General features: G+C 36.6%; 1 protein-coding gene across 1 annotated transcript in view; it reads right to left on the bottom strand.

The window, feature by feature from the left end:
* galt (galactose-1-phosphate uridylyltransferase) overlaps nt 1-25,257 on the bottom strand; it is a 103,142-nt gene that overhangs the window by 64,472 nt on the left and 13,413 nt on the right. Inside the window, exons 6-7 of the mRNA XM_084104313.1 lie at nt 23,729-23,785; nt 6,172-6,294 (exon numbers count right to left, since the gene is read on the bottom strand). Coding sequence (XP_083960439.1) covers nt 6,172-6,294; nt 23,729-23,785 — 180 coding nt within the window. The remainder of the gene's footprint in view (nt 1-6,171; nt 6,295-23,728; nt 23,786-25,257) is intronic.

Genomic DNA, 25,257 nt, shown 5'->3' on the forward strand with positions numbered 1-25,257 from the left:
ACAGAAGGTCACACAATCATAAAGAGAGAGTGGCCAACATCCATTTATTAATAAGCACTGCACAGCCTCAGATGCCTTCACAAGGACCCTAAAAGCTGCCATAGGAGCTGCTACAATAAGCACTTCTGGAAGAATTAGTCAAGTCATTGCCATTATGTGGTCCAACTTGAACTTAGAATTACATCACAAATATATGTGACCCTGGACCACAAAACCAGTCACATTTTGAATGAATAAATAACCTTTCCATTGATGTATGGTTTGTTAGGATATGACAATATTTGGCCGAGATACAACTATTTGAAACCCTGGAATCTGAGGGAGCAAAAAAATCGCGTTTAAAGTTGTCCATTTATGTTCGCGATTGTGCTGCATTCACTCACAGAAATAAATGTTGTATATATTTATGGTTAGAAATGTACAAAATATCTTCATGGAACATGATCTTTACTTAATATCCTAATGATTTTGGCATAAAAGAAAAATCGATAATTTTGACCGATACAATGTATTGTTGGCTATTGCCACAAATATACCCGTGCGACATATGACTGGTTTTGTGATCCAGGGTCACATATGTATTTTTAAGAAATATGTATATTATATACCAGACTTTCAGAAATATGCTCTTGTCAAGCTCAAGCATTTAAACTTATTAGTTATAACTTGATCAGTTAAACAACTGCAAGAACGGAGCTGAACAGTGTGGAAATAAAGAGCTAATCAGTGAGTTATTGACATTGGCTTACATGAGAATGTCAACTATTTGGATGTTTTTAACCATCTGTTGAAGTTTTCATATCATCATGCCAATTTCTGCCTTTATATCAAAGGGTCGAAAGTTTTAAAGCGAGACAAATCAAATAATAATACTTGATTGATGATTGATAATTGATGATTGTGCTGCTGTTTTCCCACCAAATTATGTCACTTCCTGTAGGATGATGCTATTGAACACTTGTTACAGTAGGTAAAGGGATATTATAAAAGACTAACAGGAACAGGAGTTCATTACAAATTTAAAAAAATATTCTCAAGCAAACATTTTCCCCAAAAAATATGAACAAATGGTAATAAAATGTTAGAAAAGTGGGGAAATTATTTAAAATGTAACTCATATGCTCACTTAATTGTAGCATTGTGATAAAAGAAAACAAAGCTTTTAATTTTAAAAATTGTGAGATTAATAGGCATTGAACCAACAATATTTTATTATTATTTACATAATAGTATTTACTGTATATTACATTGAATTTCCTCTTATCTTTATATTTTCAGTTTTCATTTTTATTTTAGTCTAGGTTATAGTTTTATACTTCGCACTTTTGTTAATGCGAAAAATCATTGTTAGTATTTGTTTATTTTTCAATATTTATTTACTTTTTTTTAGTTTTAGTAATTTTATTAAACTTATTTTATTTGAGCCATTTTATTATTTCTATTTGTTTCCATCTAATATGTATAATTTATTTTATGACAGATTTATTTCAATAAAATAAAAAAAGCATATATATATATATATTTTTTTAATTTTGGTTTTAGTTTCAGTTACAATAACAACACTGGTAGGAATGACCCAGTAATACTCAAGACCTTTGCTTTAGGGATCTGCAAGAAAATAAAATCCATGAGCTCATCATATGCCAACTTCAGATTCTAAATACCAAATTAAAAACAAAAAGTGTTTGATTTACGTGTCAGTCAGATGGCCTGTTCCTGTCTAAAGTTCTTGCCCAAAACTACAATTTTGTGACGTTGTGCCAATAGTAAAACATCGAAGACCTGAAAGACGTCTGGGAAAATACACCTCACACTTTCATCAGAGTAATGTGAGAACCGAGTGTAATTTGTCTTGTTTTGTATGCATGAGATGACTATCATCACAGACAGATTGTTGTTAGCCTCCGATATACAGCATATTATACACCCAGAAGTATAAATCACCCAGACACCTAATTGTCAGACAATATTCTGTTTACTATAATTGAAATTCTCATTAGGTTCCATTCACAATGCCGGAATCATATTTTCATTTGGCAAAAGTACTAATTTCAGAATGACACATACGCCATGAAAAGAAGAGCCAGAGAGCATTAGCGATTCACAGGACACCAGGCTAAAGCACAGGAACAGCATGGTGAATTTTGCCTCCAGCTGGCCAGCACATTTTCCCTGACCCCCCGCCGCCGAGACATGAGAAAGTAAATGGAGGCCCTGTCATCCGGAGCTGTTCCGGGATAATAGGAAATCCCAGGTCGGGGTGGGAAGCCCTGTGGCGCGAACGAGACGAGTCATCGCCATTTCCTCCGATGCACTCGTGACAACAAAAGATTTCTCACCTAGAATAGGCAGCGAACCCAACCTGAATGGAATATATCCAGCATATTAGAATACAATGGAACGGCATTTAATGATAAGAATGGAACAAAATGAGCTGATGGAGGCTCTGAATTCAGCCGCTCCGGACACATTCGTGTGGGATTGGCTTGTTGAAATGTAATCAGAATGTGGAATATTATGGGTTTTGGAAATGCACCGTGGTAATGCCATCTTGTTCTCTGAAGTAGCTTGGGATATCATCTAAATACCATAGTAGATGTACACTGCCATTTTGAAAGAAGTCTCTTATGTTTGTAACAGTTATGTTTTGTTCTATTATCATGGTGTTTTGGATTCCCTGCCCTGTCAATCATCTTGTCACAGTTAAAATCCTCCACACTCAATTTCATTTCATTTCCTACCGTTTCGGAGAGTAATATTTTAGTCTCTCCTCGTGTGTTTGATTAATGATGCATTTAAAAGACCAAAATTATCTTTACAAAAGTTCACAATGCAGTTGCAGATGAAATATAATGTGGACAACATTGAATAAATCTCTTTTCGTCAGGTTAGATTATTATTCACTCAAAACCCTTTATCTAAACTGCTCTACTAAACCATCAAACTCGCACATCCTCCATGTTTGTAGTCTTTAACACTTTTTATTTGTGTTTGTAGTTCTAATCGAAACCTCGTCCAACACGCAATGGGTTGTGGGTAATTTTAGCCATTAGAGTGCGCACGGATCTGCATTTCAGATTCTAACCGGAAAAAGTAGACCATTTGTAATACTCATTTCATAATACTATGATTTGGGACACACTCATTCTAATTTTGAATACTATTTAGGATGGATAGTATGTGAATTGGGACGCAGTGTTTTTGTTCATTGTGCACTTCACTACAACCAACCATGACAACGTTCACCACGTCTATATTCATTTAATCAAAAATACGGTAAAACTGTAATATTATGAAATATTTTTACAATTTAAAATAAAATAATAATAATTTATTCCTGTGATTAAAGCTGAATTTTCAGTGTCACATGATCCTTCAGAAATCATTCTGATATGATGAACTGATGATCAAGAAACATTTCTGATTATTAATAATGTTGAAAAAAGTTGTGCAGTGTAGTATTTTTTGTGAAAACCATGATCTCCCCCCCACCCCCTTTTTTTGACTTTGTAAGGTCAAAGTACCATGGTATTATAAATTATGACTTTTTATCACATTTTGTGTGATCTGGAATTATTGGCCATTTGGCTATTGTAATGCATTACAGTAATGACAATTTAATTGTAATTAAAATAATGTTACAAAGCAAAAAATCTAGAAGGTCCTAAAATAGGCCTGGTTTGCTTTATGCAAAATATTATTTCTTATTTATTTATTTATTTATTTATTTATTTTCTTTAGATTTGATGGTTGAATGTGAGCTGGACATGTTGTGAGGTTCACATATTAAAACTGCTTCACAATTGGTGCTATTATAATTCCATCACAGTCCTCACAATCTTCAGTAGGGCCTGAGCCGAGGGACTATAAAGAAGCGTCTCCAGCATTTACAGAAGAAAGCAAGGAGAAAGCAGTCTGGGATAAGGGGAATGCAGGATGCTTGACTGATGGAGTGCGCACTGGGAAATATATCTGACAGAATACATTCCTGGTCACTTATTAGAGATTCTGAACGTTGTAGGTAGGAGGCAAGTACTTCATATAAACCTAACCTTATAAATAAGGTATATACAAATACATAACCTCAAGAACATGTCTTGAATTTCAGAATTAATAGTTACAAATAGACTCATTCATTCATTCATTCATTTATGTTAATTTGAATTAAAATAATTATGTGTGGAGTATAATATGAACTGTCCTGGACTACATCATGTTTACTAAGCAAGTTTACATGAATTAATTAATTATTCTGTTAACATACATTAAATTTGTTCATTTTAATGGCATTTTTTGCCAAAGTGTATTTGTTTACAAAAATGATTTGACAAAAATAACTAAATAAATAATCTCTATGAATAATTTTGGTCAAATACATCATAGTTATGAACTTTAATCATTCTTTAAAGCGGGATAGGTCATGGACAACACAATGCATTCACAAGTATTTAAACAATGTGATGAACGAAACTATTTTAGCATGCTACAAATAACACATCGCTGTAAATCATATTTTCCACCCTCTACTCTCACCGTAAATGCATTCATGTTCTTTCCTCCCTCTTTTTCTTGATTGCCTATGATTTAACCAAGTTTGGAGTTATGTCTGCCTCATTACGCTAATGAAAGCTTTTACTGGTTGCGCTTCATGCTCGGCTAGCAGAATGCGCTGAAGTGCGAGAGCAGGAATCGGGGTCTTCCCTGCTGATTCGGCATGCCTTCAGCATCCTGTCCCGCACAATATAATGATCAGGGCCCAGGTGACACAGAGACACAACCAGCATACTAGAGATCCAGCCGCGTATGCTAATGTTTCAACGCCCACTCGTCAAGCACGGCGCAGTGGGCATAAAAGTTTACAAGGGGGTGTTGCATACAAGAGAGAACGCAAACAAGAAAGGACAAGTTGCTGTGGTAGACAGTGATGGACAGGCCTAGACACAATCTGTGGACCTTTTCCACATTCTTCAATGTAGAAATCGAAGGAATTACAGAGGAAATGATTTAAACATGATTAAAAGTATAAACGAAGCTGAGAATACTACATTACATAAGCTAAAAGCATGATCAAATTTGACAAAATTTACTATAGAAAGAGGACATATATATATATATATATATTATTTTATTTATTTTTATTTATTTATTTTTTTGGTATGCATTTATTCATTTATTTAAAAATGCGTTTAAAATGCAATTTATTCATACAAGCCCTTTTCAGAGTGAATCCTTATTAAAGGGTTAGTTCACCCCAAAAAATTTATTATTAATTTACTCACCCTAAAGCTATCCCAGGTGTATATGACTCTCTTCTTTCAGCCAAACACAATCTGAGTTATATTAAAAAATATCCTGGCTCTTCCGAGCTTTATAATGGGAGTGAATGGTAACTGAGATTTCGAAGGCCAAAAAAGCGCATCCATCCATCATAAAAGTAATCCATACGGCTCCAGGGGGGTAATAAAGGCCTTCTGAAGCGAAGCGATGCTTTTTGTAAGAAAAACATCCATATTTCTAACTTTATAAACTATAATCACTGTCTTTCGGTATTGGCCGTACACGAGTCGAGTTCCGGCGGAAGAATAAACTCTGCGATTCGTGATTTCAGTCATCATCCAGTAAAACCCCCACACAACAAATCTTTTTCTTGGATTTAGGCAATTAATGTGGGTCATAGGCCTACTTTTCAGGTTGGAAAACCCGTAAATCCATATAAATATGAAAAAAAATCACATGCCTGAATATATTAGATTTTTTTTGTCTTGCACCCATGCATTTATTTAAGTTGTGGTAACATGTCCCCTGAATTTCTTTTCAGAGTGTTGACACATCTTCAAATTGACCTCAACAGTTCAGATGGAGTGTCACAAACTAATAATGTGACTCAAACTCAATATGGGCACGCATGCGCAATTCTCAAAGTCTACCAGCTGAAAAGTCCCCGAAACCCCTTTAAAACCACCAAACTCCACCATTCTGACCAACTTGGTGGTCAACCAAGAACAGCACACCACCTTAGACAGGTTTATGCTGTTTTTTTTGTTTGTTTTCTTCCTCAGTCAAAAGCACTCTCACATAGTGGTTGTGAGAGCCTTTATCTATAGGGAGTTTTTTTTATTATGCTGAGAGACTGCTGAATGCTATGAACTGTGTCTTATGTGGGTGTATTACCTGTGCTTGCGCCTCCATTCGAGCGTACTGCACCAGCATCGGCTCTCCGTGCTTCTGCATGAAGTCTCTCTGACAGCGCTCCGCCAGCGCCGGCTCATTGGGGAGAAAATTACTGGCCCAAACCTGGAGATAGAAACAGGAATAGCATGAAGACGTGAACCTGCGTGGGAAGTCTCGCTAATCAGAATCTAATAAAATAATGCTCCCTTCCGGCCATAAAAATAACTAGAACCGCAGGCCTGTATTTAACGTTGTATTTTGCTAATTAATAGCAAAGCATGTGGCCAGCGAAGCACAGAGTGCATGGAAACCGATCCAATTATACTTCGCGTCTAGTGGAGTTGGTACTTGGCGATACAATTTCTCTTATCTTTAGCCTTGTAGAGATGATTTAGGGATGGCAATTGGAAAAGACACTTTAAAACATTCATCTTTCCAGGCGCCAAAGACTGTTAGTGCTGCCCAGAGAGAGAGTTCTGACACATATCCAATACATCTTCAACAAAACAGGGTGGTAAGAGAGATTCTGTTTTTCCAATAAGTTTTCCTCACCACCAGAGCTCCCACAAGAGCTCTTCATTCACGAATCTTCATGAGGAATTATTGCCATTATTCACTGCTGAGACAAATGCGATTTACTGCATAGTGATTTAGAGTTTTTGGGAACTCAATTTCAGCAATTTAATCCAGTGCCACGCATGCCTCGGACGACTCTCTCAAGGGTCTTTACCATGAATTTAGCACTGAATTGTTTGCAATTACATCAAAATCAGTCCTCCGTAATCACAAAAAAATCTCCCTTCCAGCTATAAAAGTAACTAGAACCGCAAAGCCTGTATTTAACATGTCAGTGAAGCACAGGAACAGATCATACTTTGCAACTAGTGGAGTTGGTACTGGGTGATAACATTTCTCCCGTTTTTAGCCTTGTAGAGATGTATGACATCCAAATATGTGTGGATGTGCGTTATGACCTGTGTTTAGCCTATTGTTTTCTATTGCTCTGTGTTCCTTTTCTCTTCCTTGTTTTCTCTGAATTCTAATAGGTTGTCCAATGATGGGGGTGTACGAAAGCCATTGGTTGCCCAATCGGGCCGTGGTCTTTATAAGGACGCTGCTGGCACTCATCGAGGAGCTCATTGTTGGTTCGGTCGCACTTGGTTTGAGAGCTCCGGAAACCCTCCTCCGGCCGATGATCAAATTTGTATTGTATTGTGCGTATTAGAGACTTTAATTAGTTCAAGTGAACGTGCATCTTGTGGTAACCTCTGAACCGTTCTCCTATGTCTAAACCATCCTAACAGTGTGGAGCGTAGGGGTGTCCTGCCTTGTTTATTTTGAAATAGTTTGATCTCTGTTTTTGGCAGGGAGTTGGTAAGCTAAATCTATTTTCTTTTGTTATTTGATTAGGTCATTATTTTTTTTATTTTTTTTTTATCGTTTCTTTTTTATATTCGTTTTGTTTGTTATTTTGGCCTTTGGGACACCCTGAAGAGATGCTCTTTATTTCACTTGTTATTCCTTAATAAATGTGTTACTTTTTTTTTGCTTAAATTTGTGTATTTGTTTTTGATTATCGACCGGAGTGATGCGTGCTGGGATTCCATTTCCACAACCCAACAATTATTTATTACGCCTCTTTAGTGTTTTCATATTCCCCTAGAGTCGGGCGTAATAATGTGTGTATCTGTGCATTCTAAAACAGCAAAGCCACAACAGAAGTTTGTGAAGGTTCTCTTATAAGTTTTTAAGTTTGAATTTGCAGACTGTGGAGAAATAACCTGCTGAAACCCCCTGCCGTTTGGGGAGGATAAGAAGGTAATTGAGAGCATATTGATGTATAGCACTGGTAACACTTCTCAAGTCTAGTTCAAATAAGTCAGAAAACCTCAAGGAAAGTAGGGTACAGCAGGGCTAAAAGCGCACCGGGGTAAAAGGCGCCTTTGATTTTATTTTCCTCTAAACCACTAGATGGCACAAAAACGTGCCACAGCACTTTCCAAAACATCCGTTTCCCATGATGCACGTGGAAATTTGGCTGATCCCTGACGCGACCGCGGAAAGCAGCGCAATGTTGATTCTGCGCTAATTTGACTAATATTTGATGTTTTTTAAAATGTTGTAGATTTAAGTAGCGAATGAGAATCGCTAAAATGATTGAATATATTTTGAGACAAAGGTCTTCTTAATGATTTTTTTGGTTTTGTTCAGGATAATTAAAGCAACAGTTTTCCAATAACGGAAGAATATGTAAAAGTATGGTATTTGGGGTAAAAGGCACGCCTGCTGTCGGGGCGAAAGGCACAATAATTAACATAACAATAAACAGCCGACTGACTTTTCCATTTGTTGACATTACATGGTTAGATTCAGTTGCTAAATAGGGTACACGATATGCCTAAAACAGAGACGTTTTTCCTTTGAGTTTTCCGCGTAGAGACGACACCATTGTCAAAACGATCATCATTCAGACGGATCTGCAAAAACGACTAAAAGCGCTGTATTCTGCTGCCAGGCCAGTAGATGGCGACGAAACACTATAGACTGAACACGTAATACGCATGTGCATGACGTCATCGCCTTCATAGATTCCCGTTTTTGACGTTTGCACGGAGACCGTTTTCAAAAACTTGCACTTTGAAACCCGTTTTCAAAAGTTTGCGTATTCAGGTAAAACGCTGTTGTCATGTAAACGAACGGCCAAAACGCATAAAAAGTTGTACGTTTTTAGTTAAAAACAGTGTTGTGTAAACAGCCCCTCAGAGATATTCTGTCACGTATGGATGAGGCAAAGATACCAAAATAAAAGGATTTAAGTGCGGCAGTTTGGTATTTAACAACAGAAAACAAAAATGACTAAATACTCAGATAACTCTAACTGATTATATTTAATAATATGATATTAATCTTATCATATAAAAAACATAATTTATTGTTACTACTGTAAATCGATTTGAAATGATTATGGGATCTCCTTCAGTGCTTTCAGAAACGTTACTTTTTTAAATTATTTAGTTTCTGGCGCGTTAAAAATTATTTAAAAAAATCTTAATTATTACAAACTGTGAACAGTATAGTGTGCAATTGGGTAATTACACTTTCCAGTTCAATTCATTAACATGCATTAGGTATCAGAAACAAACTAGATTATTTATTAATCTACTGTACATCAATTTCATTGTTTGATCATGAATTCATGTCCGAACATAGTACAATAACTACATTAATTATATTCTCAAGTAATTTATTTATATTTAATTTAACTTTGCCAAAAAAAAAAGTATTTGTTGTAACATTAACATTAATAAATGCTGTTAAAGTATTGTTTTAATCTTATTTTCTTAATCTTACCAATTTAACCTTATTGTAATGAAAAATACTGTATAACAGCATCAAGGTTTTGCAAGTTCTTTGGCAGTATCCATCCCAGATTTAATTCGCTCAGTTGTTGCAGCAATATGGCAATTATCTTCTAAAAGAGACAGAAAGAGAAAAGACACTTGAGCTTGTGAAATGTCAAGGTCACGGTCTCGCACTGCCTCTGCATGTTTAATCCAAACCTCCTCTAGAAACATCATTTCCTTCAGCTGCGAGTACACCTGCCAACCCCAGCGTTACGCGCTCTCTCATCTGAGACCAAACTTAGACCCAATAAAAACTTCATTACATCTGATTGCTGTGGTTATACTTAAACTTTTAGAAATGCTTCCAACAGCATTCACTTCACATTTAGAGAGCTAATAAAACGTCTATTTTCAACAGCCATGGGTAAAGTTTTCCAATAGATGCGTCTATTAACGTTCAAAAACACTATGAGCGTTTCATCACTGCAAACTCACCAACTGTTGTCAAGGATATCTCAACATCGTAAACAAAACAGGATGAAACAGTCGGAGAGAACTTTCTTCTTTTTTTTTTCACAGTGACTCATGGAGCTACATAGAAATGAGTCTGTTATGATCTGTGGCCTACAAATGCCAGAATGAATTTGAACATTTTGAGATGTGCGCGGCCATCGCTGACTAATGTGACAAGTTTAAAGCTCACAGTCAATCAAAGAGAAGCTAATTCTAATTCTTGTGTACGTATCCATAATCCATCATAATCCACGAGGGAGCAGTTGTTATAATCAAGAGACAAATTTCTGTTTGCCTGCTGCCAAAAATAATTTAAAAAAGCAACTGTGAAAAGGAGCTCCCTTGCTAAATGATAAATTAGGCTCTCTGTGAGAACCGGGAACCGAGTTCTCCTGGGTTACTGATTGGAAATATAGAAGTATTTCCACAGTGGTTTTTAAAGCACGCTCTTCCTGCCTGTCTAATATGCACCTCTGAGAGATTGTTTGACCTCAGTTTTCTGGCGAATCATTGATTGGGGTCTTCAAGTCAAGCTCCACAGCTCTTAATGCACACACGAGACTGCTCTGGCCTCTCGGCTTAAACACGGTTTTGACTGAAGACTCGTGTCAAAAGACACGAATGGCTGAATACAACTCATCCCTGTTCTTCTTTAACACTATTAAAACTGGCACACAACTACTGACAACTTTTCTTTGATGGATGGGGTTTTATTTTACAAAGTAAGAAATTCAAACCCAACAAGTAAGGCTGCACGATATGTGAAATTTGTCATTTTGGGGATACAAATTGTGACTGAGATTTACAAAAAAAAAAAAATCCATGTTTGTTGAGCTTCTTTTGCAGGGCTGCACAATTTGGCCAAACGTTTGTGAATGTATATTAGTATGGCTATAATAATAACAATAATAATACTTTACATTTCATTATTCATTATTATTATATTATTAATTAAGAAAAAAAAAATATATATATTATTGTAATATTTCACTGTGAATCGAGTTTTTAAGAAATAACAACAACATCATCAACAATAATAATGTTTTACATTACAACTATAAAATAACAATATATAAAATAAGTTTTTTTATTTATTTGTTGTTGTTATTAAATAAGAAAATACAAATTACTACATAAAAACAAAATAAGAAACATTACTTTTGTAATATTTCAATGTAAATTGAGTATTTAAGAAAATGTAGAAATAATAATAATAAAAAATTATAGTAATAATTATTTTATTATTTTACATTATAACTATAAAATTACAATTTTATATTATGATTAGTATTAATAATAAATAAGAAAATAAGAAATATAACTATTGTAATATTTCACTGTAAATCTAGCATTTAAGAAATAATCATATTTTTTACATTACAACTATAAAATACTAATATTTATAGCTGTCTTTGTTTCTTCATTTTTTTAAACGTTAAACCATCAAACTTCTCTTTTGACAGAAAATGTCAGGAAGCCCTTAAAGCTTCTTTAGTTGATAAGCATTTTGCAATTTTGTTTTTATTTTGATAAATCATGCAGCCCAACCAGCAAGAAATAAATCCTTGTGATTTCTCTTTAAGGTCATGTTAAGGTCATAACACACTGTCAGTAAATATTTTAGAAATGTGTCATATCTCAGAGTGAAATAATCAATAAGATAAAACATGCATCACGAAAAGTGGGCAACAGAATTGAGGGTGAATAGTAAATGGATCCTGAAGTTTAATGTTGTATTATTTCCATATTTAACATTCAATAATAATTTAATTCAAATCATTAAAATGAATAATATATAATAAATAATTCTATTTAATAATATTATTTTATCATTTAAAATAACATGCATCCATGAGTCACCAAAAGCAGTAATGTGCACTAAGAAAGTAAATAGGGTCAATACTTAATTTCATCTGGATTTTAAATATCAGTAAAATCAAATAATGACCAGAGAAATCAGTTATACTATGAAGACTCAAAACATGCTATAGAGTTAAAACAAACACTTGGGACCAAGAGTGTTGAAATCATCAGAAGAAACATGGAAAATGACTTGGATCACCTACACCCAACATCGCTGCTTTATTTAGGGATGTAGATGATGTGTTTTCCCCCTGCAGTTCACTTTAATAAAACAGTAAAAATTAAAAAAACAGTTGAGGAAAAAAAATCAAGGATGTTCTTTGTAAAGGCCTCGGCAACGAGACCCGTTTCCAACAGACATCTGGAACCGAGCAGCACTTTGTTTGTCCGTGTTTATTCTGCTTTTCGAGACAGTGGGCCAGAATGTCTGAGCTTGCTTGGATTTCTGAAAATGATGGATTTTGAAAAGAAAATGAATCATTACTCGTGGGTCACATCTCCGATCACCTCATCATAGTTAGGGTGATTTCTGCAGGGGCGCTCAGAAGTGGCCAGTGTCTGCATTAAAAGCAGATGAATAGAGGAGGCTTAAAGAAGACTGAAGGATTCAGTGTTTACAGAATATGAATCACTGTTGGACGGCTTTCAAAGATGTTTTTCCAAATCGTGTTTCCCTGATATTGTGGGAAACTGTGGAGCAGAAGCACACCTGCTGTTCACCAATAATTAGGCAATTAAGATTTGCTTAGTGCAAAACTGTGTAACATCAAGCCTCATTTATGAAACATAAGCAGAGCAAATGTCTGTGTAAATTGTTCGTAAAAATATGCTTATGTAAATCAGCGCCGCCGCTACTGAATCTAAAGCGCAAAACATTTATAGTGTGTAGACAGATTCTATGAGACAGATCTTTTAGTGTATCATAATTATACAACAAACTAATCTAATTCCAAATGAGCCTTATGCATATGAGTCGTCATTTAAGGGAATAGCGACCCGATGTAATAGTTTCACTCATAGTTACCGCAGGCAGAAACAAAAGAATAGGAAGAGTCATCAGCAAAACTTGAAATGACTCGGTGATTTACTGCAGAGCAAGTACTGAACACAGACAAATATTATAGTGTCACTGTCAGTTAATGGTGGACATGGTGAAGAAGCTGTCAGTTGAAAATTATAGCTTCAGCTATATATGGTTAAGATTGTGAATATGGGTCAGATGCTGAATACTGGGAAATGAGCTCTGATGAGGACAGTGATGATGCTCAAACTGAAAGGTAACAAAATATGCTTTATTTTATTCTTTTTGTTATTACTGTTTAAATATCAGGAGAGTTTTATACTATTACGGTATACATATAGATCCACATGCATGCATTTAAGGGTTAAAAAAGTATCTAAAAAGACTGTTAAAAGTCCACAAAAAGTCTGTGTAAAAACATTTTGCAAGAACTCTCTTTAATGTATTTATTATCAAAATTACTAAAATACTGATTGACATTTGGAAATGGAATTGTTTTTGTTTTTTTGCAAAAACCTTAATTGACCTGCATTAAACATGACAACTTATAGATATAGAAGATATAAACTCACAATCCTGAGAAATAAACTCACAGTTGAAAGAAAAGTTGCAACCACCTTTTATATCTTTTATTCAATGGCAGAAACAAGCTTCCATATATTTCAGTTATAGTTGCCAAGGCAACATTTATAATGTTCTTAGTTTCTCCTTCCAATATTTATATATTATTTGTTTTATTTCAATTAATGATTTTTTTTATTTTTTTTACTAGTTTTAGTTAATAATGACAAGATTATGCTGAGAAAATAACAAATAACAATTTAATAGAAGGTATTTTATGATTGGTAGACATTCTGCTCATTTGCATAACGTTCAATTGTGCTCATCTTTGTCACATGACTAACAGTCACTCACTGCTGACATAAAACATCTTACTGGCCATAAATATTTGAATGGTAACATACACTGTATATAATCAATTGTCGATCATGCATGTCATCTGTACTTCATGGTAATGACAAAAATATCAAGCGTAGCGTTAGTTCTGGCAGGTCACGTTAGTCAAGCTCGCATCGGCTGACCCTCAGCTGATCCACATCTACCTATAGGAATACGACGCCTATCACCATATACATATATAAGCTCCTTCAGTATTATCAGCAGCTATCGCGTTTTTTAGGAGCTAATTACCCTCCTCCATCCCCAGCTCCTCCTCTCGCCCAGTCAGGATTTGACATTCTGATTCCCCTTGAATCAGAATAATTATCGAATAATGTTGTACTTTAAAATCTTGAATGAAATATGTTTGCAAATTTTCATGTTGGTTCTGTTCTGTTTACCTCATGAGCGCATCCATGCAGCCTAGCATGGATAAGACCAGGGAGAGCAGCAATAACCCCCCTTGCAAGGGGGGTTATTGCTGCTCTCCCTGGTCTTATCCATGCTAGGCTGCATGGATGCGCAGGGAGTTCGCGCCCAGAACGGAACCATACCGCCAATCCAAACTGTATGCTAATTGTCAATCATATTTGACGGTAGTGGTCCTGACAGAACTTTGGAATTATGCAAATGTGAAAATAAAGTGAACCTGGTTTGTGTTCACATTACACATTATAAGTGAACCTAAAAGTGAGTGACTAAACGTAAGCCATACTCTGCATTACAAATTATTGTACAGAATACCATTCCTCTCATGTTTCATGAACAAGACCCGCTGAAGATAAAAGCCTTCTGGTAATTTTTTGGGGTTGTGAAACCCTGTCAGTGTGAGCGCACCTCAAGTGGGGGTGTTTGAGTACAGCAAGTCAACAGGTTCTCCAGCCCGAGGTGATGACTACTTTAAAAAGCCCTCTCGGTATCATCATTTTCATAATTGCCTTCACGCCGTCCACATGAAGGCCTTTAGTTATGTGTACTTAATGACAGCGCTATTCCCTCCGAGCTCCGCAACCTTTGAGGCTAGAAGGTTCACACAGGTAAGCACTTTGCTCAGAGAGCTACTGAAAATGAGGCCGGTGCGCTTATGCATTAAACATTAAGTCCCAGTAGACGGGCGAAAGAGAAAAACACTCCTTTAATCGAATCCATTTTCCTAAGAATTCCAATTAAATATCTAAAATGAAATAAAATCCTTTGCGTCATGTGAAATCATAAAGCCCATCTCTCTCGCTCTCTCTCTCTCTCAAGTTCAAGTTGTTTATTGGCATGACATTTGGAATATAGTATTGCCAAAGCATTTTAAATAAGTATATTTAAATACAGAATGGAATTACACCACTAAAGTAATAACTATTAAAAAAAAAAAAAGATCAGGAACAGTAGATAATAGAAAAAACAGCAGATAATATATCTATCCTAATATTAAAGGGATAGTTCACCCAAAAATGAAAATTCTGTCATCGTTTACTCACCCTCAAGTTGTTCCAAACCTGTATGAGTTTCTTTGTTCTGCTGAACACAAAGGAAGATATTTGAAAGAATGTTTGTAATCAAACAGATCTCGGTCCCCATTGACTACCATAGTAGGATATGTGTCTATCAGCTAGAATTCTGACCCTCAAAGACCTGTTAGTCTGCCTTTAAAATGTCCACCTCCACTCCATTTATTATCCTAAATTAGATGCACCTGTTTGAGGTCGTTAGCTGCATAAAGACACCTGTCCACCCCATACAATCAGTAAGAATCCAACTACTAACATGGCCAAGACCAAAGAGCTGTCCAAAGACACTAGAGACAAAATTGTACACCTCCACAAGGCTGGAAAGGGCTACGGGGAAATTGCCAAGCAGCTTGGTGACAAAAGGTCCACTGTTGGAGCAATCATTAGAAAATGGAAGAAGCTAAACATGACTGTCAATCTCCCTCGGACTGGGGCTCCATGCAAGATCTCACCTCGTGGGGTCTCAATGATCCTAAGAAAGGTGAGAAATCAACCCAGAACTACACGGGAGGAGCTGGTCAATGACCTGAAAAGAGCTGGGACCACCGTTTCCAAGGTTACTGTTGGTAATACATCATGGTTTGAAATCATGCATGGCACGGAAGGTTCCCCTGCTTAAACCAGCACATGTCAAGGCCCGTCTTAAGTTTGCCAATGACCATTTGGATGATTCAGAGGATGACTCTTTGGATGACTTTTTGGTCATAATTCCACTAAACGTGTTTGGAGGAAGAAGAATGATGAGTACCATCCCAAGAACACCATCCCTACTGTGAAGCATGGGGGTGGTAGCATCATGCTTTGGGGGTGTTTTTCTGCACATGGGACAGGGCAACTGCACTGTATTAAGGAGAGGATGACCGGGGCCATGTATTACGAGATTTTGGGGAACAACCTCCTTCCCTCAGTTAGAGCATTGAAGATGGGTCGAGGCTGGGTCTTCCAACATGACAATGACCCGAAGCACACAGCCAGGATAACCAAGGAGTGGCTCTGTAAGAAGCATATCAAGGTTCTGGCGTGGCCTAGCCAGTCTCCAGACCTAAACCCAATAGAGAATCTTTGGAGGGAGCTCAAACTCCGTGTTTCTCAGCGACAGCCCAGAAACCTGACTGATCTAGAGAAGATCTGTGTGGAGGAGTGGGCCAAAATCCCTCCTGCAGTGTGTGCAAACCTGGTGAAAAACTACAGGAAACGTTTGACCTCTGTAATTGCAAACAAAGGCTACTGTACCAAATATTAACATTGATTTTCTCAGGTGTTCAAATACTTATTTGCAGCTGTATCATACAAATAAATAGTTAAAAAATCATACATTGTGATTTCTGGATTTTTTTTTTTTAGATTATGTCTCTCACAGTGGACATGCACCTACGATGACAATTTCAGACCCCTCCATGATTTCTAAGTGGGAGAACTTGCAAAATAGCAGGGTGTTCAAATACTTATTTTCCTCACTGTATATATATATATTGCAGCTAGTTTGGCTGCCATGAGCATATAGTGGAGTTTCTCTGAGTCATTTAGAGTAAAGAATGAAAAAGTCACTGAGTCGATATTCTGAAAGAATTTGTATTTCTTTTAATCAATTATTTGATAAGTAATTTGTCAATTTGGTGGTTATTTTGGCAAGTTCAGTTTAAAGGTCAAATTAGTTTTTTAATTAAACAACAATCTCTTCAATATTTTCTCATTTCATTAAACATTTTTATTAAACATGGACCTTTATTTTCATTAATAAGGTTTATTTCTGCTATTGGGACACCCTACGGTCTCATGGTCTTACCGGATACACGTACGCGGCAGCCAGTGTAAGTCCACAAGACCGTAAGTGCATGAAGTGTGCCATCTGGGACAGGGCCAAAATAGGGTCTGACGCGCACGACTGCCCACACCGCAATGATGTCAATTTTGCCGCGCACACCTTCGTGCTCGTGTGGACGCGGCGAGTATAAACCAAGCTTAAGGGGTATAAGCCCAGTTCAGCCCTACAGGCAAAGTCCCTTTAAGGCAAGTCATTTCACTCGGCGGCCATCTTTGAAACCCTCTCGGACATCTATTTCAGTCATGAAAGTGCAGCTACTATCTTTTTGAATGGGGAAACATCAAAATATCCCAAACTGTTCGCCAAGCTTACGACTGAATTTCATATTTGAAATCACCAATGAAATCTGACAACAACTGTCTCATAAATGTTGTTTCTAAACGCTCGAATCATGACAGAAAACGACATTTTCAGGCTGGATCAAGCTAATGCGCAGTGACTGTTTCTATGGGAACCGGAGCTTCTAGCGGCAGCTGCAGTGATGCGATGACTTTATCAATCGCCGATTGGCTCTGATTTAGAAGGCGGGACTTATTCCGCCATATTGAGCGTTGCACTTTCCCCATTCAAAACAATACGAGTGTTCTACAGTCTTTGCTACAAGCTTTGTTAGAAGTGCCTTTATTTACCCGTAGAATGTTTTGTACAAATTCCAGTTGTGTTCTTTCTATAAAATATTGATCGCATACAGTAGAACTGGTTTAATGATCATGAGACCTTTTATTTTGATTTGATGGCATAAAAATGCCCCCGAGCCTTCTCATTCAAGGCCTTTACAGTTAGACTAAAGCCCCTGATGCTGAGATCTCAATGCCCAGGTAAGTGTAGCTAGTCCTGTGTTCCAAGACTTCTCCTCCATATGTGAACTGGTAAATGTTTCCCTGAGACCTGGCCTTCACCATGACTCAGGTTTTGTCCAGGTTTACTGTCAATGTCCATTCCTCGCAGTACTCTCTCTCTCTCTCTCTCTCTCTCTCTCTCTCTCTCTCTCTCTCGTGCGAATATGGCATGACTTTAAACAAGCCCAGTCCGATTGGTCAGCGTTGTGTGTGCCGCTATACGTGCATCTCCTCAGTATTCCGGCTGCTGATTTGGATGTCAGGAGTGATAAAGGGGGACTCAGGAACGAGGGATGGACTAATCGCGCAGTCTTCGCGCACCCGTCCCGGAGCCCTAGAGGCCGCGTTTATGAACCTCAGTGAAATAAAACGCCAGACAGCGGTCCATCACTCTCTAGAACAGCGAAGCAGAAAACGTAAAGAAACACGTCTCACAGTCAGTAAATATGCTAGCAGTGACAACATCAGAGTCATTAAAAGAAAGCGTGGTGCTATGATTTTCAGGCCTGACCCGCAGGCGATATTTGGGGATGCTACAATTCTCCAGAGTTTGTATACGTCTCTTCTTAGCAGATGATTGACGTTTCCTGACGTACGCTTCCGCTATTTATTCCCTGCTTGTGTCGGAGCCCATGGAGAACGGCAGATTGACTTGCTGTTTCGAAAAGCATCAGCCTGAGATCCAAGAGAACATCAATCACACCTCACTTCTGACCGGCAATCTCTCTCTCCGTGCCATTTCTCTGCTATTGGTCCAGCTGTGTATGTAAATTCATAGATAAGACGACATTATACACAACATGTGTTTATGCAGGGATAAACCAGAGATGCAGTCACTGGAGTTGGTTTAGGAAATGGAGTTGGATCATCTTCAATTATTCGAATTTTAGCAAAATTGTCCATCGAGACATGTTGTTTGCTGTGGCTCCTCAGAGTCGGATAAACTGTATGAACTGTGCAGTGGATTTCAAATCCTCTGTGAAAAAAAACCCTCTTCTTGAGACGCATCTCACGCAAACAGAGTAAAAAAAACATCAGTGGATTTTCCATCAGTGAATTTAATCAATCAACCATGAGAACACTAATTTGGTTAGCAACCAGCCATAAAATTTGGGAAAATTGTGTATTAGTATTGTTAAAAATGTGTTTCTGTTTTCACTTAAATCTACATCCTGTCTGTCAGAGTTATTCTGTATTTGGATAAAACAGCAAGTGGCGTGGCTTTAACCAGAAGTTCGTCAAATTACTTGAGAAGTCCGTTTTAAATGCATCTATTGCCTTCGTAGTTATCATTTAACAATGATGCCCTGTAGAAGTCATTAAATAATTGTTTTTTATTATAGTTATAGCATTTATTTCAATATCTTCTAATTGTCAGAGCCAATAGCCTCGTAGGCGATGCTTACAGATGTTGAAGCGAGACCTCTCCCGAACCCAGTAAATAAATAATTCAATATATTCTAATGCAAACAATAAAATGTTAAATAAAAGAAAAAAAGACTGTTGCACTAGCATTATGTTTGGGGTCAGTAAGATTGTTTTAATTAATTTAAAGAAAATTATACTTTAATTCAGCAAGGATGCGTTAAATTGATCAGAAATGAGAGTAAAGACATTTATAATGTTACAAAGGATTTCTATTTCAAATAAATAAATAAATATATATATATTTCATGCCCAATGATTTTCAACATTGATAATAATCAGAAATGTTTTTTTTTTATTTTTGCATCAAATCTTCATATTATACTGATTTCTGAAGGATCATGTGACACTGAAGACTGGAGTAATGATGCTGCAAATTCAGCTCTGATCACAGGATTAAATTACATTTTAAAATATATTCAAATAGAAAACGCTTATTCTAAATTGTAATAATATTTCACATTATTACTGTTTTTGCTGTATTTTGGATGAAATAAATGCATACTTAGTCAAGCATGTATTGTATATTATAATTCTATCTAATTCTCTGTCAATATATGTCATCAGTACTTTAATATGTTGATGACAAAACATTTGTAATTATGCAAATGTGAAAAATAAAGTGAACTTGGTTTGTGTTCACATTACACATTATAAGTGAACTTGAGCGACTACACGTAAGCTAAATGTCCAAGCTGTAATTGGTTTAAAGGGGTTTGTAGTGGTAATATATGAGTGATATATGACTAACTCTGCGCTCACACTACACTTTGAGGACACAAAAGCTAAAAGGTCACGCCGTGACGAATCAATTTGCTTTACAGGGTTAAGAGTGCAATCACAAACCAAACAGAAAGCTTTAAGTGGACCAAAAAGTTCATTTAAACTGTCCCTGACCTTAAAAGATGCTTCAGATTTTTTTTTATTTTCTTTTTAGGTCCATTAGCTGTAGCAGGGTTTAAGGGTTTAAGTCCATTTTCCATTCAATATTTATTTCATCTTTTGTGGACGTGTTTGTGGACCAGATCCGCTTACCAAATAATAATTATAATGATGATGATAATTATATTGCACTCAGATAAACATAATAATCAATGAACTTTGCATTTAGACTGGTTAAAACGACTCCTGAAACTTACTAGCACAATGTTGTTGTTTTTGTAGAACTCCTAAACACTATATTAATTATAATTATTCTAATTGTTATTATTTATAATATATCTCACAGGAGTCTCGGTTTAGTTTGCTTTAAAGGGTCCAATTTCATTTAACCATTCACACATAAGCTAAAATTTACACGATCCCTAAAATGAGACAAAAAGTGTGAAAAGACCCTGCGATAAAGTGTTTTGAATTTCACAAAACAGCATCAAGATAATCTCTCCGAGAGAACGACGAGTCTCTGTTTTCTGAGCTGATGTTAGTGTTTGCTCAGGGGTGGGTGGTTACGGATGATATGAGAAAGCGTGGGACAGACAGAGAGAAAAAGACACAGATCACACAGCTCTCGCTCGCTCCCTCTCCGCAAATACTCTCATCCCGGAGAAGGTGGGCAGCCGGATACATGCGGCTTATCCATCTCTCCCAGGGCATGCTGGGTAAAGCTCAACTCCTGCCGGCTGACATAGACCTAAGCCCCACAGAGCTCCGGTCTCTCCGCGGAGGGCCACACACGTACTGGGAGGGGGATTTATTTACTCATATTTAGCTGCGTCCATTGATAAAACATATGAGAAACTTAAGAGCAGCTTCCGGCTGATGTTATCTGGGCTGAGCCAGTGTGCGCTGGGAGGGTGATTTATGTTCGAGGTCGGTGATTGATGTCACGTCCAGCGCATACTGGGACGAGGGGTGGATGTGTTGTCATACTGACACTGTGATGCATGGATGAGCTGTTGCCTAGGAAACTAGTCTAATGTGCTGGGTCTATTAACGTTAGGAAAAAATATACAAATATTTTGTCCAGTCCCAGATTAATATGCAAAGACAAGTCAAATTTTGACTTTTAGATTTTAAGTAGCCTATTATTTTCAGTGTTTTCTAGTTTTAAGTTTATTTTAGCTCATTTTAGTGTTAGTATTTTAAGGCTGTCAAAGTTATGTGTTCTCAACACAGTCTTATTATTATTGCTATTCACTGTTATTATTGTTAATTAATACTATTAAAAACCACAATGTAAAAAATTATATGATCAATAAGCTGACAATTTTTTACTTTTTTTTTTAAAGTTAAACAAGATTCCACTCATTTTTAATGTCAAATTAATGTGATTTAAGTTGAAATGGCTTGAATATCCAAGCAGATTGTCCTTAAAAAAGTAAGCAAGCCAAAAATAAATAATTCAGTGCAGTGTCCTTAATTGAAATAAAACATACTGTAAATATTAGACAAAAAAACTTAAAACCTTAACATATTTTATTTAATTTCACGTAGCAAAATTAATAAAATAAACAAAAAACTGAAATTAAATAAATTAAAGCTACACAGAAATATTTTTTTCAAAAATATTAAAAGTGGCAAAAGCACATACAAAAACATAACTAAAATTAAAATAAAAAATAAAAGCTAATTCAAAATAGCATGAATATAATAGTATATAAATAATACTAAACAACACTGTTGCTATCTAGAAAATTGAAATGCTTATTGCAGGTGGATTGTTAAGGTTTTAAGTTTTATAATATGTATCAAAAACTAAAAAATGAAGAAAAAAAAATCACTTCATGTCCATTTTTATGTAATTTAGTTGTGATGAAAATACTTTTAGTATTTATCATGCATTTTATTTTTATTTCAGTTACAATTTTATTTAGTTTCTAGTTAACACAAGTTGGAAACACTTGTTAGGCTTAACCGATGGTGTCAGTCGGGGGCATTTACATTTGCATTTATTATAGTTGCTGCATTACAAATAATAAAAAGGAAAAACATTTCTTGCAACTTCTGATTAGGTTTACTTTCCCCAGCCAACTAAACTATATCAATCACAACCTAACAAGTTAGTTCAGTACATTGGCAGCAGAGATCAGATTTGATGAGGCTAAGAGAAAAATGAAAGGTGGTAAACTATAAATCTATGGTATGACTATTAAACCTACATTCCTCGGGTGTGGTTTATTAAAAAGAGAGAATTATAGGGAAAACATGAGTGGTTTGAGGCGGCGTCTTTAAAAGGAGCTTTATGTCAAACCATCTCAAAATCCTCTACTGCCCCCTAGTGGAAACCAGGGCCGTACATCAGCACTTAATGAATTGAGTAAGATAGGGAGCTCAGTGTGTGGCAAACCCAGCGAGTTCACAACAGTGACAGGCTTCCTGTGCTTAGAAGAAACCAGGGGGAGACAGACAGCCTGGAAAAGGGAAACGAGAGGAAACACAAGTTCCTTGCAGCTCCAAAGTCAGAGCAGAAACATGAAGATGTCAATAAAATGCACACGCTATGAAACTGATAAAAGCAGAGAGGTTTTCATCCCGCTTGACTCTGAGACCGAGAGGCGAGAGTCATTTTCTAGTGGGAAGACGGATTCAGTGACGTCTTTTCCTGGAACATCTCTAGTTCCCTAATTGGAGTCTACAGGCTTTTCAAGCTCAAGCTTGCATTAGCCCGTCTCGTCAGCAGTCTCTCCGCTGAGGTGACAGTTAAAGAGATAGTTCAACAAAAAATGAAAATTAGCCCATGATTTACTCACCCTCAAGTCATCCTAGGTGTATATGACATTCTTCTTTCAGACGAACACAATCTGAGTTATATTAAAAAATGTCCTGGCTCTTCCAAGCTTTATAATGGCAGTGAATGGCTGTTTCTGTTTTGAAGTCTATCCATGATAAAAGTGCATCCATCCAATATAAAAGTGCATCTATCCATCATAAAAGTGCTATTCTATTGGATAGATGCACTTTTATGATGGATTTATGCACTTTTATGGACTTCAAAACAGAAACAGCCATTAACTGCCATTATAAAGCTCGAAAGAGCCAGGGCATTTTTTAATATAACTCAGATTGTGTTCGTCTGAAAGCAGAATGTCATATACACCTAGGATGACTTGAGGGTGAGTAAATCATGGGCTAACTTTTATTTTAAAGTAAACTATCCTTTTAAAGACCTATTCCAGCCTAAAAGAGCATTCCAGATGGTCGAAGACTGTAGCAGATTCGTCTTAATCTGCAGAAAGGCCCTCTCGTGCTTTCTGCCTCAGAGAGTCGACAGGGGCAAACGCTAATTGGGAGGAGGGTCAGAATGAGGCAGAAAAAGAGGACATGAATGAAGTAAGGTTACGGTGTACCTGACAGTGAGGATGGGGGTTTGAACAGCCCATCGTGGCTCCTTTATTCTCAAAGATCTGAAACACAAGAGAAAGAGACATTACGTCCTGTCAAAGAACCCAGACATAACAAACCACAGCAAACGTTATACAAGCGTACAGAAACATCCTAAAACATGCTGCAGACAGACAGGTGCAGACAAAACATGCTCTCTTATTAAGACATGAAGAGATCAGAGCACATGTTGCTGTTTGAAAGGAGACATCCTGTGGAAGGGAGTTTTAAGACTTCCTGGCACCTCCCTCAAGGGTGATATAAAAGGATTTGTGCAGGATCTGTCCTTGACTACTCCGCTTGATAAATATTGACTCGGGTAAAGTCACCGCTCTTCAGGGTCTGTAAATTGCAAAGACGAGGCAAAACACATACTCTGATGTGTTTAACAGAGAGGAGATAACCACCGGTGTTATCCGGAGGAGTCGGTGAAACGATAGTCTCCAGTGGGAAAAATGTAGCAATGTCCCAGTAGATGCTTCTCCGATTGGACTTTGCTGTACCCTAAATTAATGATAATTATTTGTTTCAACCTGTTTTATTTTTAATTATTATTATTACTTTAATATGTTCCTTGAGGTACACTTATAATGTTAATAAAGTTTTGTGCACAAAAAAAAAATATATATACATATATATGTATATATGTAGTCAATAATTTTTTTCCTTAAAACTCATCTTTGATCACAAAAATGATCTAAAAACATATTTGAAATGAAATATGAAAACATTTAAAAGTTTTTTTTAAAATTGTTATGCCTTAAAATAGCTTGAATGTAAAACTACACCCTTGCCTCATTAAGTATACGCAGTTCTATGAATATGCAAATTAGACCCGCCTCCACTCACTCCAGCTCAGAGATCCACTGGTTGACGATCACACGTTGATCTTATAGGTTACAAGGTAGTTTGTGATGTCAGAAACGCCAGCGATTTCAAACCGTATTTTTGAGACTGTCTTTGGTTCACTGCAGTTTTAAGGAGAAACCACTCAGCAATGCTGTTGACTGTTGAATTTACACATGGTTTCACTTAAAGCATATTAAAAACACCACATGGACATTTAAACAACATTAAAACCAATTATCTGAATTTAAATAAATAAGAAGAACGCCGAGTGGAATGAAGTGTATAACTAAACACAAAACCCATGCTTCTGCAGCCGTGAGAAAAGGCTGAAGCACAAGTGTTTTGAAAATTGTATCCATATTAATTTATGTCATTTAGACAAAGCCTTATGAAATTGTTTATTTGCGGGTTTGTGATGTAGCTGCTGTCAGACACAATACAGCTGACTGCTTCATCGGTCAACCAAAGTTTCTTTGTAAACTCTCCATTACACTGCACCTCCTATACAAAACAACCTGCAGTCAAATGCTCCAAACGAACACATAAATCTCAGACGCGATCCATGACACCATTAAATATTATCCATCCATTTGTTTCTGATGCTAGTATCCTGTTAAAGTCTCGACAGAAATGAGCAAATGAGCTA

This window comes from Abramis brama, assembly GCF_963993115.1.
Source record: "Abramis brama genome assembly, chromosome: 25".
Classification (NCBI taxonomy): domain Eukaryota; kingdom Metazoa; phylum Chordata; class Actinopteri; order Cypriniformes; family Leuciscidae; genus Abramis; species Abramis brama.